General features: G+C 41.6%; 1 protein-coding gene across 1 annotated transcript; it reads left to right on the top strand.

Annotated features, from left to right (window-relative positions):
* The first annotated feature begins 2,075 nt into the window (after positions 1–2,075).
* On the top strand, positions 2,076–4,757 carry MAP10 (microtubule associated protein 10). Its single transcript, XM_063390487.1, has one exon. It carries the CDS (start codon positions 2,123–2,125, stop codon positions 4,514–4,516), a length of 2,394 nt encoding a protein of 797 aa, XP_063246557.1. The 5' UTR covers positions 2,076–2,122; the 3' UTR covers positions 4,517–4,757.
* The last annotated feature ends 10,716 nt before the right edge of the window (positions 4,758–15,473 follow it).

Below are 15,473 nucleotides of genomic sequence, written 5' to 3'. Positions count from 1 at the left end.
TTTCTATTTAAATAATTTTGTCACTAACTTGCTGACTGATCTTACACAGCTTATTAACACCTCTAGTTTTCACAAGTATTCAGTGCTTTTTATTTATATTGTCAGTGCAGAACAAAATGCAGGAATTGTCTGATTTTCACTCTGAAAACTGCCGAGTGCAGAGGCTCAGCATCTTAAAACAAGAATATGGCTCCTCCATAATCTACCCCTTAAGTCCAGTTGCAGTTACCACACAGAAAGATGAATATTCCTCTACAAAGACTGGAAGTTTCAAATATAAGAGAGTAGAAATCATGGACTCTGCCTCATAGTCACAGTAATGTCCATCTACAAAATGGGCAAAATGCTGATCCATTGTCTTTCTGGGCAACCTTAAGAGTGACTATTTGACCACTGTGAAATCTCTGACAATTTCAGTGTAACAGGACGTCTTTCTTCTGCCATTCTCCCTTATGGAGAATGTCTACTATGCTGTCAGGCCCTCCTGATGTGGGAACTGGTTGGTGTAAAACGAAACACAAGGAGAGCAGATGACAGCAGGATGTAGAGGCAATAGTGAAACAGACCAGCCATTTGTCTTGTCTGCCCCAATGCCAGTACAATGCCACACGTGAACACTGGCAGCCTAGATGGCAGAGGACGTGTAGCTCTTAGACTCACGTGCTTAGAATAGTGGCAGCAGAAGAACTGAGAACTCAGTTACGTAATTTGTAAGTCCTGATCACAACACAGAAGTCAAACTCCTTAACTCTCTTCTTGGACATAATAGCTAATGAAAGGTGTCATTTAAATAATAATCAAGAGACCTGACCAACAGTGAAGAGTTGGATTCTTTCACCATCTCCTGTTGGTTTCTACTTGTCTAAAAAATTGTGAATCAATAGCTGAAGGATGGTGGGGAAAAAAGGAGGAAACAGCCAGAAAGAGAACGGGGATTGGTCTTTCTTTTAGTTACTTTCCTGCTGGTAAAAGGTGAGGGTGTACTGTAATTTTAACCCAATACCCTCTGTTTAGGAGACACTGTTTTAGAGTCAGCTTACTAACTGAAGAATACAACACAATTTTCTTTCTAGCTCAGCAAGTATTCGTTGTGCCTGTAGCAAGGAGACTGTGGTGTAAGGCAAGGATGGCCAGAGAGGGAAGGGCGCACTCCTTGCCAGGCAGCCGGCTGAGCAGGGAAATTCTTCACAAGTGTGTTCACTTCAACTCCCACTTTACATGCAGACAGGACAGAAAATATGAGTTTATCAATGCATATCCAGGATACTGTCGAGAGACTCTTCAGTATACAGCCCTTGACACAGACCCCCATGTTTCTCTTGGAGCAGGAACAGGTTGCAGCTATGGATGGGACAAGAGGACACAGTCCTGAGCTATGCCAAAAGAGGTTTAGATGGACATTAGGAAGAATTCCTTCACAGAAAGAGTGATCAGATATTGGGATGGGCTGCCCAGGGAGGTGATGGAGTCACCATCCCTGGAGGTTTTTAAGGCAGGACTGGACATGACACTGAGTGCCATGGTCTGGTTGGTGGTGTTGAGTCAATGACTGGACTTAATGATCTCAGAGGTCTTTTCCAACCCAACTGATTCAGTGAGTCTGTGAATGTGAAAACAGTTTAAGGTCCCTCAATACCTGCACAAACACCACTCCTGGTGCCTTATGGAGCACAGGGTCCATACCATCCCTGCTCCTGTCTCTTGAGAACGTCACTGGGGAATACACGATCAGGGTGTCCAGAGCCGAGGGACACGCCGGCTGTGGCCACGACACACCGGGTGCTCGTGAGCGGACACCAAGGAGCACCAGGTCACCGCGGGCTGCGACCGCTGCTCCCCACCCAGCCGCCAGGGCAGGCGGCCAACATGGTTCCTGGAGGCTCACTGGAGCTGCTGGAGGCACACCCCCGCCCGCGGGGCCGAGCTCCCTCAGGGCCCCGGGCGGGAGCTCCCTCGGGGCCCCGGGCCCGAGCTGCCTGGCGCTGCGGGCTGTGAGGCCGCGGCCCCCGGGACGCGCCGCACAGGCAGCAGCGCTGCGGCGCGACTCTCGCGAGAGCGGGGCCCGCGCCGCCTGCACCCAGCACACACGCGGGCCTCTCGCGAGAGCGGGGCGCGCGCGGGCATGGAGGGGCTGTTCGCGCTGGAGCTGCTGGTGGAGGCGCTGCGGCCGGCGGAGCCGGGGCCCGCCGAGCTCCCGGGGCCCGCGGAGCACCCGGCCGTGGCGCTGCGCCTCTTGGACTTCCCCACCCTCGTGCTGCGCCCGGCCGCCTCCGCGCCGCCCCTGCGGCCGGGACAGCTCTTCCCCTTCGGTCGCGGCAAGCGCTGCCTGTTCCGCTGGGGCTCGGACTCGCTTTTCGCCGCGCTCCGCCGCCGCCCGCTCCGCGCCCTGCTCCTGGCGCTGCCCGCCGGGCTCGCCCCGGGACCCCCCCGCCTCCTCGGCAGCTGTGCCGTGTCCTTGGCCCCCGCCGCGGAGCTGCTGCAGCGGCCCGGGGCGCCCTCCTCCTGCGGCCGCCGCGGCCGCTTCGCGCTGCGGGACTCTGCGGGCCGCCCCGTCGGGGAGCTGGTCCTGGGCTACCGCCTCAGCAGGGTGGAGGCCGGAGAGGCGAGTCCCGCCAGCCCCCGCCCTGCCACCACCCCTGAACCGCGAGACGACGAGGAGGAGGAGGAGAAGGAAGAGGAGGAGGGTGAGGAGCTGGAAGGCAACGTCTTTTGCCCTCCGTTGCTCTATTACAGTCGTGAGCCGGCTGAGCCCCAGCGGCCGCCAGCAACAATGGAGCAATGGGAGCATGTCGAGCCCCAGAGACCGCAGGAGAAGGACAAGGGCCACAGCCCACCACGGCCCAGTGCTGGGCCCTCGCTGCTGCACCCCGCCGGCCCTCGACAGCCCCACAATAGCCCGGTGCAGCTGCCGCTGCTCAGTGCCTTGCTGGCGGAGCTGTCGGTGCTCACCCGCAGCGCTGTGCCTGCTGCTGCTGCCCAGCCCCATCTTGCCTGGCTGTACCAGGCCCCGGGGAGTGGGGACGCAGCCTCACAGCCCCCCAGCCGCCCTGCTGCCCTCAGGCCTGCAGAGACACCTGTGGGGCCTGGCAGCAGCACTGAAGCCACGAGCCCACAGTTCAGACAAGGCTGTCAAAAGGCCACCTCCCCAGGGTCTTCTGGCGTTGGGAGAAGACCCAAGAAAGCTGTGCCCCAGGGACAGCCAGCCTGTGAAAGGAACTGCAAAGCTAAGGAGAACAGACCTCCCAGAAAGAAATTGTTATATGGGCTGACAAATACACTGAGGCTACGGCTGCAGCAGACCAACCCAGATAAGCTGATAATTCATGAAAGGAGGGAGCAGTATAGAAAAAAGCAAATGGAGATGCTGAAAGAGAGAAGCCTCTTACCCAAGAGAAAGCCGGTCAGAAACACTGAAGAACAGCATGTGACGTCTTGCAAGCACTGTAGCAGGGGAGGCAGTTCAAAGCGGAACAACCAGTTGGATAAAACTGTTCAGACTTCATTAGAAAACAGTGCTCTCTCAGAGTCCATTGCTGTGACAGGAGATGTGTCCCCTGGCCTGCAGAAACAGTCTATTGGAAGTCTATCTAGGAACGATTCAATTGCAAGAAAGGAATGTTCTAAGGAAATAACTACAGCCCCCTTACCAGAGGAAACTGTGTTAAAGTCTGCTCATGAGGAAAAGAGTGCAAAAGCTCAACTCCCATCAGATACTAATGCAAAAGGAAGTTACAATGATGCAATACGCTTAATCCGTAATAAAACCGTGGAGCATGATGATGTGTCTTCTGTAAGCTGTCATAAACTAAGCCCCAGCAGAAGTGTTGAAAACAACTCTGAATTCATATACTCTGATGACTTTGTCACTAGTCCAGTGAACTCAGTTTATTCAGAAGATTTCACCAGTGTTGAGTGTGCAGGCAGAGACTCGAAAGTTCTTGACAGCAGTCCTGAACCTCTGTGGGTTGAAAGACCAAAGCAAGATAGGTCAGATACAGAGCCAGAATCCAGCAGGTCCAGAATTTCAAAGACAAGTCAAAGAGCTCAGAGTACTTCAGATCTTGTGCCAGTTCCTTCAGCTTCATCTCCAGTCCAGTCTTTGAGGAGAAACTGTGACCTTAAAACCAGCATGGGAACTAGTGCTGAATCTGCTGATTCATTTAACCTTGCTGAGATGGAGGCATCATTATTAGATGAAGAGCAGAAAGCCCAACAGATGAGTAAGGAAGAGAACAAGGGTGACCGACATACTAAAGAAATACCCACACTGAGAAGCAAACAAGTCATATGTGATACTGATCTGAATATAGGAAATGGCCAGACCTCTACAGGACAAAAGCAGTCAGGAACTCAAGTTAGCTCTTACTTGCCATCTAACATGTCTGATCTTGAACTTAGTGTCTTGGAAAACAGTATGTCAGACAAAGATGATTTTCTGGAAAAACTACATGGTCCTAATCAGTACAAAGACATCAGTGAACTTGTAATGAACAAGCTCCCAGGATATACAATGTAATTATAAGTTTTCACTATCTGGATTAAGATACAATATTTAAACTTTGTAAATTCTGTTGCATTTAGTTGCACTGTGTGCAAGCTAATTTAAGATTTTATCATGCACATTTATTACATCAGTGAATTCAGTTACAAAATCTTTAAAATAAACTACTTTTGAATCTCTAACAAATGGTGTCTGTCTACAGCCTGACTTCAGTATCCGTATCTTAACACAAAAGTAATCCAAACAGCACATTAAACAATTTACTGTCAAAGCAGAAATGGAGACAGAAGCAGCAAAAGCAGCCAGTACCCACAAAAGTAGTCCAGGATAGAAGTAATAACCTGCTACCAGAACAGCCAAATACAAAATTAATTCCTAACCAAACAGAACGTTTTATTCATCCTGAAATTTTCCAAGCTTCTTTTTCATTAGAAATAGTTACTTAAAACATATATTCACAGCCAGTAGCAACACAGAATTTTATCAACTATTCACTATAATGATGTGTTTGTTTCCCTTTTCCATCACTAAATACAGTGACTGGGACTGGATGAGCTCCTTTAGTTTCTTAGGCTTAAGTTTCACTTAAGTGAAATGAAACTTAGGTTTCAAAGGTCAGATTTTCACAATTTATTATAGAACAGTGTAAGAATTATTTGTGATGGTAAATCTGTATGATCTGGGAGAGCTTTAAGAGGTGGATGGAAGTTACTTGACCTTGAAGACTAAGGATGTGCAAGGAGTAGGGAAGAACACAGTAAATCTTCAACACTTCACAACTCCCTGATTGCAATCTCTGACTCTGGGGAAAGAGATGGGGTCAGCACCCACAGTCCAGAAACTTGGAACAAACAAGCATATTATGTCATGATGTAAAGATGTGAAGTAACGAGAAATTTGCCATGTCTCCTTTGCCATTAAGATAGTTGCACTGATGTTTGCTTTTGATTTCAGGTTTGCTTTTTATGGCTTCCAGTTTGATCACTGAACTTAATGTCTTCTGTTTAACTATGGAGTTTTTTCTGTCCATATGCTGATCACAGATTTTAGATATGTTTTTTGACTTGAATTCCTGCCTTAGTTTCTAGTCTCATGTACCCCCCTTTCCCCTCTCTTGGAGTAGTTCATCTCCTATGTCAGCTTTACATTCCTCACTGTCTCATCAGTTAGGACAGTTATCCTCAGGGTTAAATGACAGATTTATCCACTCCGCTTTTCTTTATAATTTACAATCTGACTTTTTTCCACATCTTTTTCATTTCTCACTGTAATTTGCCACGTACTTTAGTGCAAGAGCCTGTGTTGACACTTTAACATCTTGGAGAAGTTTTTTTTTTTCCCTCCTAGTATGTGTTTATTTTGTAGGAATGACTAGCTCTCCTATTAAAAGCATGAACATCTGTGAGGATTATTGGAGTATCTAGTGTTGACTTGTTAAAACACCAATACTAATATTTTTAATCTAAAGGTAAGCAGCTGAAGTTACCTATATATCAAAGAAATCTCTGGCCAGAACAATTCCTAAATCTTACTAAGGGTGTCTTTCATCAGCTACAAGTTTAGACCAGTTTTTTTTCCTTTTTCTTCCAATGCCATGGACTTCTTTGATACACTTGGATTCAGACTGTCATTTATACTTGGAAGTTACTCTGATTTTATTGGTGGAGTAATATCTTGCATGTCTTATGAGCAGAACTGTTATTAAAAGATATCGCTGACCAAACATTTTTACAGTGTGGCTATTTAAATGAGTTGCTAATGCTACAAGTGCACAATTTGAAGAACAATGTTTAAGAAAATTTTATTTCAAAAATAAAAAATTTTCAACTACAAGTGGGTTGAAACTCAAGGGCAAATTTCCAGTCTTTTTTCTATCCCCTATTCCATCTTCACTTTTCAATTTCCAGAAGCAAATAAGGTAGGAGCAGTATTGATTTTGTTTAAATAATGAAACTAATCTCTTTTCAGCTAATTTTATTTGGAATAACATTTCTAATGTTTACTGTGTAATAGCATTTATAATTTTATCAGGAGAACAATGAAAATGACAAAAAAAATGCATACTAGGAAAATAGTAGAAGACATTACGCTAGAACAAAATTGCAACATCATCCTTGCATGGTTTAGCTTTTTTCCTTTTCAAATATATACTCCGGGTAGTGATAATTGCATGGAGAGGTTAGCAGATAGTTTCTACCCCCAGGGATAAAACTCTTTTCAGATATTACTATCTTGTGAGAGTAAATGAATTTTTACTTAACATTCAAACAGCAACTCTAGTCAGCAAAACTGGGAAAGAACTTTATTACTGAAAACTCATAAACCAATATATTGGCAAGAAATAGCTGCTAATGACAAGAGGATTCTATGTCAACACAACAGAACAAAACAGAGATATTTACTACCAATATAAAATATTTTAAACATTACTGCAGCAAACTCCCTTTTGTACAATTCATTTAATAATCTACATCTACATTATACTAGCTAGCCAGTTTTGTCATTATAACTTGCATCCCTATAATACAATCCCTTGCATACATATAATTGTACCCCTGTTGTCAAGCAGTTAAGATCAGAGGTTTAATAAGAGATTTCTCTAACAGAGGTATTAAACCATTCTTTCATACAGACATCATTTCTAAACTGTAAGTGCTGAATTGCATGGATGACGTTTGTGCAGGGGACATGACAATATGCTGGAAGAAGCAAATAATAGTAGCCTGCTCACATACAAGTTTTACATTGTAAACTTAAACTTTACTACAGCAAAATTAAAAGGTGAGAAGTAATTATTTAAATTTATAGGTCCTCACTAAACAAAGCTACCTAACTTCTTACTTTAGACTTGTTATTTTAGCAAGATTGCTTTATATCTGTATATGATATTTTAGAAATAAGTTAGATGGGTGTTCATAGTTTCAGTGGTTATGGTAAGGATGGTTAAATCTCCCCAAATAAAACTGAACTTCATGTTTTACAACAAGACCCAAACCAAGAAATAAACTCTTAGATCAACACATTAATTTAGATTTTATGGCTGTTCTGACTGTTTTTAAATAGTTATTTCAGCATACTATTTATTAAAGTAAATTTAAATAGCCACTACCATGTAACTGATGATGTGATGGGAACAGCAGGAAACCGAATGCTCATAGTTTCTGGCACTCTTCCCCTTCTATTGTAATATTTTCCTGCTGCTAAGTGCTTCTTACAAGTCTTATTTCTTGATGGCCAAGAACAATGCTAAGGAGTCCTGGCCGGGTAAGTTTCCTCCACTTCATTTTTTTATTCCTCAGCACTTTGATTAGATGACAGTTTTTTCTCTGTGATTTCTCTGATGACAGCTCCTACCACCTATTTTACTACTTGTAATCCCTTCATCATTTTGGAAATCCTTTCCCTCAGTTTTCTGAAATTCCATCCAGCCTTGGTAACTGTGATTGAACTTTTGAGCTGTTCTTACTACTTTCATTTTTCTAGGTTCCAGTATTTGCCTGGTATTGTAATAATTTTATTTCTGTTTGTGTAAGTGCTGCTCAGAGTTAAATGCTAGTCATTATTTAGAAATCTCTGTGACTTTGCTTTCCTTTTCTCAGCATTTGTCACCAGCATCTACTTTACTACTTGCTCATCTTTGATTGTCTAAAAAGAAGTCAAATCATTGAATCCTGTATTTACACCCTTAAAAGGTTTTGTTGACTTCTACATACAGGACCTTCACCAGCTGCTGTGTAACACCGCTCATTCAGAGCTGTAGAACGACCGTCCAGGACCATGAACATTTGTCCATAGTTATCACTTGCCATGGCAGACATCAGGCTTCTCTACCTCTACCAAACCCTGCCTTTAATTCTTTTCTGAAGTTTTGATTTCCAAATTAACTTCTAAGATGACTGAGGCCAGCTCTATGAGAACAGATGTTGCCTTTAATTTAACATGCATTTAGAGCTAATGGCAATCACATCTGCTATAGCTAATGTTTGCTACCAGATAGCTGCTTGCATTTTCCATTCTCTCTTTCAGTCAGTATACTGCTCGATTTTAGTTTCAGTTTTGTTCACATTGAGGTTCTTCCCTCGTGTTTAATCCCTTGTATGCACACAGTTCTGTTATATTAAAGTCACTCAGACAAGCTGCAGCTTCACTGTCTTTTTCTTGTTTGGCATTGACAATCACCTGCATTAAACTGTTTCTGCTTTGGTTTGGCTTTTATGATTTCACTTGTCTGAATTATATACAGCAATTGTAATGTAAACCTCCCCTGACTTTACAAAATTGCTTGCATATTCCCAGAAGCGTATTCAGTGTTCTCTGGTGTTTTCTAGAGGATAAATTTGAGTGTCTCATGCTGGAGAAAACAGTATTAATCTTCAATTCTGCAGAGACCTCTGCAAGTGATTCATTTACCAATTGTTTAAAATAACATGGCTTGGTAGAGGAAGTGATTAAATAACATCTGACATACATTTTACTCCTAACTAAATGAACATTTAAAGATTGATTCAGGTACAGAGAATAAAAAACCCCAAAGCCAAAACAACCCACCTCCCCTCCTGAAACAACAACCCCCCCCATAAAACTAAAATGCTAACTAAAACAATTTCGGATGTCTATTATATATTTTTATTCTAATCATAGACATTTTACGAATTTCAAGTATTAGCCTAGAAGTTTTCTTCATGCCTTCATGTTCTCCACGTATTTATTAACAGAAGGTAGCAGGCTTTTACAATGAAGTAAAGGTATTTATATTGTTAAATCCCCTGAAATTCCATGAGAATTAGTCACCTCAAAAATGATTGCAGAATGGAAATCCATGCAGAGGACTCTAACTGTATTATCACTTGGAATGCAAACATGCTTTTGAAAGAAGATAAGTCATGCTTCAACAAATATTTTCAGAGGCATTTGGACAGTTTAGTGGTATCATGATTGAAAGAAACTCCCTTGGTGTCAAGGATATTACAGCCCTTTTTCTCTTGCCTTTAACTGTTGGCAGATTCAGTATTTTTCCTGTCCCTTATGCTTATGGAGAGAGTACTTAACCTTTGACTCCTCCCTAAATTTCCATGCCAACAGGATATCCAGAACCTTATTTCAGAGACATCTCCCTCTGCTTGCCCTGTTATACCTTTTGTCTTGACACCTTGCCGGTTCCAATTCCTCATCACGTATTCCACGCCATCTTTAGAATTCATCTTGCCCTACTCACCATTCAGAAAAACTCCTGACAACATTTCTCAGACACTTTCACCGATTTGTTCTCATCTTTGATATCAAAGTGAAGTTCTGACCATTGTCTTCTGGGCTCTGCATGGTTTATGCCCTTCCTGCCTCTGTGAACCTGTTTCCTTCTCTGTATCCATTTCTGTGTAACTCTACCTTCATCCATCAAAAAAAAAAAAAAAATGGAAATTGCTGTACATTTGTGTTTCCTTCCTTCACATAAGCCCTAATCATCCTCTCTCTGGGTACCTGTCTAGAGTTCTTGTCCACAGGAACATGGCAGACAGAGTTGTTTAGATAGAAACCTTCAGATCATGCATGATCTTCTCTACATTGCAGACCTTTACATTTTGTATGCTTACTCCTGACAGCTGGTGTCAACAGGACTAAGGTAATGATCAAAATTTAATAGCATATGTGGTGAAGGAAACTCGTCAGGATGTATTGTCAAACCTTGCTAACATCAAACACAGTATGAGGGAAGCTCTGGTGTACCATGGGATGCAGTTTTAATTTTCTTATCCATAATTCTAACAAGACACAGCAGTAGAATTACTGTGTATATGAAAATCTGTTTGTTAACAGCCTTTTGATTGTTGCAGGTCTCTCATCTCCCGCTGCTTCTACAGTGTTACTCTACAGCCCTCCGAACACTGTGTGGCTTTATTTGTAATGTGGAGTACATGTATAGGGTTTCCTCAAAACAGCTTTCAACAGGGTTTGAGATCCTTCAATAAAAAGGCAAACTGAACACAAATTCAAATGTACTTCAGTACATTTCCTACACACCCATTTTTAATAACAAAATATTGACACACATTCACCATTATCAAAACTTTTTATCAACAGGAGATTTGGTTCATTTTTAATGAGAGCAGCAGATTTGCTAACCTGATGCTTCCCTGGTATTCATCACTGTTAGAACACCACATTTTAATTGCATCCTTTTTTCAAATTTTTAGCTGTTGATTAAATTTCTTAAATTACACACGTGCCATGTGAATTTAGTATGGCTTAATACAGTCAAGGTCTGCATCAAGGAAAGGACTAATTGCAACCGAGTCCTAACTGAAATTTGCTTTTTGTTTTTCTAAACCTTATAGCAGCACAGTAGTCAGACAAAGAAGCATCCCTTGCCAGCTACTGAGCACATTTATATGTCCAGAATATATGTCCAGAACAGTGAGTCATGGCCAAACTTTGAGAAGTGTGTCAAGCTGGGGGCTAGGTTCCAGATGTTCCTCTGAAATTTTCTTTGCCTCTTTTGAAGTCTTAAAATGGAACTGAAATTTTGTTTCCCCAGCCTCTATGAGCTTTCTAACAAACAGAAGGCAAGACAAAACTAATTTTCTAGGAAGTGTCCCTATCTTCTTAAACATACACCAAACTTAGACACAGGAAAATTATTCAAGGAATGTTTACAGAAACCATTTGAGAAATATTTCCAAGCACTTTGCAATTCCACTTAACATCCCAAATAATTTGACAACAGTGTCCTTCACTGTACTTATTACTCCTACTTCTGATCTCAATAGGAAGAACTGTGAAGATATACATTCTGTTTTGATTAGAGTTTTGCAATAGTGTAGATCCCAGCAATCCTGCTTTTACTGGAGCTGTTTCACACAGGCCCGCCAACACTTCCACAACTGGAGTAAATACCAAAGTTATGGATCAGATGTACAGCAGAAAGCAGACTAAAGCTGTACTGATGCAATAGTAACAAGATTTTGATCCCTGCATTCCAGGTCAAAGAAAGTATGTGTTTCTGGAACAGCTCCACAAGCCTTGCATTTGACCCGTGGGACATTAAAATGAAGACAGACAGTAAAAGGAAGGAGAAAGTAAGTTTTATAGGGATGAGTCCTTCTTGGATGGAACCATTTCTTCTCCCTTGGCTAACTTAAGCATCTCAACTGGTGTCTCAGCTTTCTGATTGTCTTTTAAGACAATCTGAATAAAAATTGTTAACATATCAGAAATGACATTTTGAGTATTCCTGCACAACACACCACAACTTGCTTATCTTTTCTTTCTTTTCAGTCCAGGAGTTGTTCTGGATAAAAACAGCTTTCGGTGCCCTTTGATATTACAATTTAAGACAACAAAGTACAGCAAAATCAACCAAAGAAGCAAAAAGGAAAGCCCTGCCACTCAAAGTTTAGAAACTGCCAGAAAGTCACTAATGGTGACAGGGATTCCTTGTTCTTTCTTTTTTCATCATTTTCCTGACAGCACTGGGGAATATCAGCAAGAGTTTCAGGCACATCTGGAGGTTAAATGCTAAAAATGTCTCTTGAAGCAAATGTATCAGCTAGGAGACCTCCTGTCCCCACTCAAGGAAGTGGTCAGGAAATCCATCAATCACCACATCATCTATTATTACACTCTATGTTCCAAAAGCTGTCTTTGTGACTGTCCTCAGTTCCTATGTCTAAGAGGGTAGCTGGTTCTTTCAGTATCATGCTTATTACTCCTTAAGAGACCAAAATAATTTTGTCCATTTCTGCATGAGAGCTCCCTCTTACCATTTACTCAGAGCAGCCCACATGTCTGCTCTTACAAGAATCTTCTGCAATCACTTTATCTTCTCCTCCTTCATTATCTCACATACAGTCACAGAACCAGCTACAAGAAAAAAGGCCAACCTACCACTTCTTCATGTGCACAACCAAAAGGGAAAACAGCTCCAAGGACACAGGCAGGCAGAGAAGCAGGGTGCAATTGATGCCTGCAACTTTACCAGGCTTTAGTGATCATCCTCCCTTTCTGCCAAGGATAGGCCTGGAGCTCATGACACATGCTTCTAAGCACAGCACAGTGAGTGTATTTCCAGGCCCAAAAGGTCCTAAGCAAGAGTTCCAGAAGTATGAAGTGTATTGATGCACATCTTCTCAGTGTGTATCCTTCCTTAGATTTCATAAACCTGCTGTGCTCAGCAGATTTCCTTCATTTGTTTGTCCTGTTAACATCTACTCTAACTTCCCAGTTTGGGTATCCTATCCCATATTTTGGAAATCATTTGCCTCAGGACAATTGTTACTTTTATTACACATACTGATATTACGAGACAGTGTGACTTGAATTACCACCCTGATCGGATGATAGTTTTTACAATCTCCGAAATTCTAATTTTTTAAGAAGGACCCACTGGTTTATTGAAGTTAAAAAGTTGTTTGGGTCTCATGGAAATTTATTACTTTATATGGATTAATACTGAAGTGATTCTTTTTACATTATTTAAACACCAAGACGTGTATTAAACATTTGCAAAGTACATATAGCAGTTGTCCCAGTAACATTAGCACAAACATTGTCTGCTGCAATCCAGCACAAAATATGTGGACATAACTATTAGGAACCATCTGGTGACCTGGCACTTCCTGGTATAGGCATGAAATTTTAATTAAGTTTTATTATCAGAAAGTGGAAGTGACAGCTCCCACTTGAAACCTCACAGCCAGTAAACTGTCCACATAAAGAGAAGGATGTCACCCAGTTAATGGGTTGGATCACACTGCTTGATTACATATTTTGTAAGTAATGTGCTCCTTCCCATGTTCTTAGGCATAAATTGCTTGTGCAGTTGGAATTTTAAGAAGAACTCACCATATGGCAGGTAAATTGGGAATCCCACTGCAATTTACTGAGAACAAGGCAATACAGTAGATGAGTCACTCATTCCCCAGATTTGGCATGCCAGGATTGCATCTTGTGCAAGGTAAAAGCCCAAAGGAAAGACTGTATTGTAACAATAAGACTATTCCAGCTACCACTGCACCTGCATTTGGGTTTACCTGGAGCTGTGAAACAAAGCTCAGAAGTGTAAGAAAACTTCTCTCCTGCCCCAGCACTCACCTTACTATCAGACAGTGATTCATTCAGGTGTTGGTCTTCGGGGTCCCAAAATAGCAGCCCATCAGCACCAGATGAACAAGCCCTAGATTTCCTGTCTTCTCTCAGCCATTGGTAACTATTACTGCTATCTTTAACATTTAGTATATAACACTAAGAGTCTATCAAAAAAAAGTCTCCTCATCCAAAAATGGCTCATCTTTTCTATATTACAGTTGAGTTATAATTCTAGTTCCACTAAAGGCATCAGCTCTGCAGGTACTGACCCATGAAAGTTATTAAAGATCTGAATTTTGCAGTCAATAAACCAATTTGCGATTCAATCATGAGCACCTGGAGAAAGTCTGGTCTGCTTCTACCATCTCCAGTTGTCTAAACCAGAATCAGAATTTGCAAATAAGAAAATTAAATCCAGACTGTGACCCTTTGGGTTAATCCAAGAAAACTCCACAGATCCACACTGCTGAAGAGAGTTACAGTTTCAATCTTTGGAGAATTTCTCCAATGCACTTTCACAAATATGCAGATACACTTGACTTTGCAACACTAACCTTGAAGTGTCCATCAGCTTAAGAAGTAGAGGATTTCTTTTCATTCATTTTTAAAGTTTCAGCAATTCTCTTTTAGCAAAAGTGACTGCGCAGACAGAAATTACTGCCATCCTCTGCAAAACCAAATAATCACAGCCTTTAGATTAAGTTTCATTGCACAAACATAAATGTTGGTTAGGGTTTATATTTATGCTTTTGGGGCATTTTATGTTAAATAATGTATTTTTCACTCATAAAATTATTTCTTTTAGGCCCTATGTTTAGTAAGGCAGCAAGCTTTGTACAAACAGAAACTACTGTCAATGTTAAAAAACCCTAACATAAATTTACTCCTAAATTCAAGCAAACCTCAGTAGCATAATCCTTTTCTCAGGGTAAGCTCTGCTTGGAAACTAAATGGCCGAAGTGCTCCCAAGGGCAGCAATTAGTATTTTAGCCAGTGGATTCATTTGAGGAGACTTGTAAATTTAATGAATTCCCCAGTAGTCAATCCATCATAGTCACTAATATGCTGGCAATCTTGCTACTGATAATGTTGCCAATACATTATAAGCCCTCATTTATTGCCTTAAATTTTTATTCAATGAATTCTGCATGTGAACTCTTCTCAGACAGCGATACTTTGTGCTAATGCAATCACAGATGGGCCATTTGGGAGCATAACAATACTGAACTCGGTACACTTGGCAGGACATCACTGGGAAGGCAGGACATTTCTCACCCAAGATTCTTTCTCTCTTACCTCCCTAACACTTTGCCTCTAAACTAAAACATAATTAGATCTACCCCTTCTGGGCTTCATTTTATGGATTAGAGGAAAGCACAGGGGAGAGATCTGAGTGAAAACTCAGGCTCCCTATATATTCAGCCAGCTTTTAGATATGAATATGGAAGTGCTGAATTCAGTAGTGACATATAGAACTACAGGCAATAATGCTTGAAGAAATCAAGAATTCATCTAACCCATCCCCTTGCCCTAAGGCAAAAATCAACTTGTAACTCTATCAGCCCTGACAGATTTTTGTCTAGCTCTTTTGGAGGGAAAAAAAAAAAAAAAAAAAAAAAAAAGAAAAAAAAAGAAAAAAAAAAAAAAAAGAAAAAAAAATCAGTAAGAGATTTTGCATCTTCCCCAGGCAGCATGTTCCTATGTTTAATTATCCTGAATGTGAAAAGGTTTCCACAGTGTCAAACTTCAGTGTCCTCTGATAAAATTTAAGTCCATTATTTTCCCTCTTATATGCCACAGACAAAGAGAGAATTTTTTCCCTTCCTCTTTAAGAGAGCTTTCTGCATACTTAGGACTTGTCTTTCCTTTTGTTTTCTTTTCTGGGCCAAGC

This window comes from Prinia subflava, chromosome 2 (genome assembly GCF_021018805.1).
Source record: "Prinia subflava isolate CZ2003 ecotype Zambia chromosome 2, Cam_Psub_1.2, whole genome shotgun sequence".
Classification (NCBI taxonomy): domain Eukaryota; kingdom Metazoa; phylum Chordata; class Aves; order Passeriformes; family Cisticolidae; genus Prinia; species Prinia subflava.
Note: the sequence above shows the minus strand (reverse complement) of the source record. Positions and strands in the feature narration are given on the sequence as shown.

Coding starts and splice junctions, on each gene's coding strand:
- MAP10 (XM_063390487.1), top strand. CDS start 2,123: ATGGAGGGGCTGTTCGCGCTGGAGCTGCTGGTGGAGGCGCTGCGGCCG.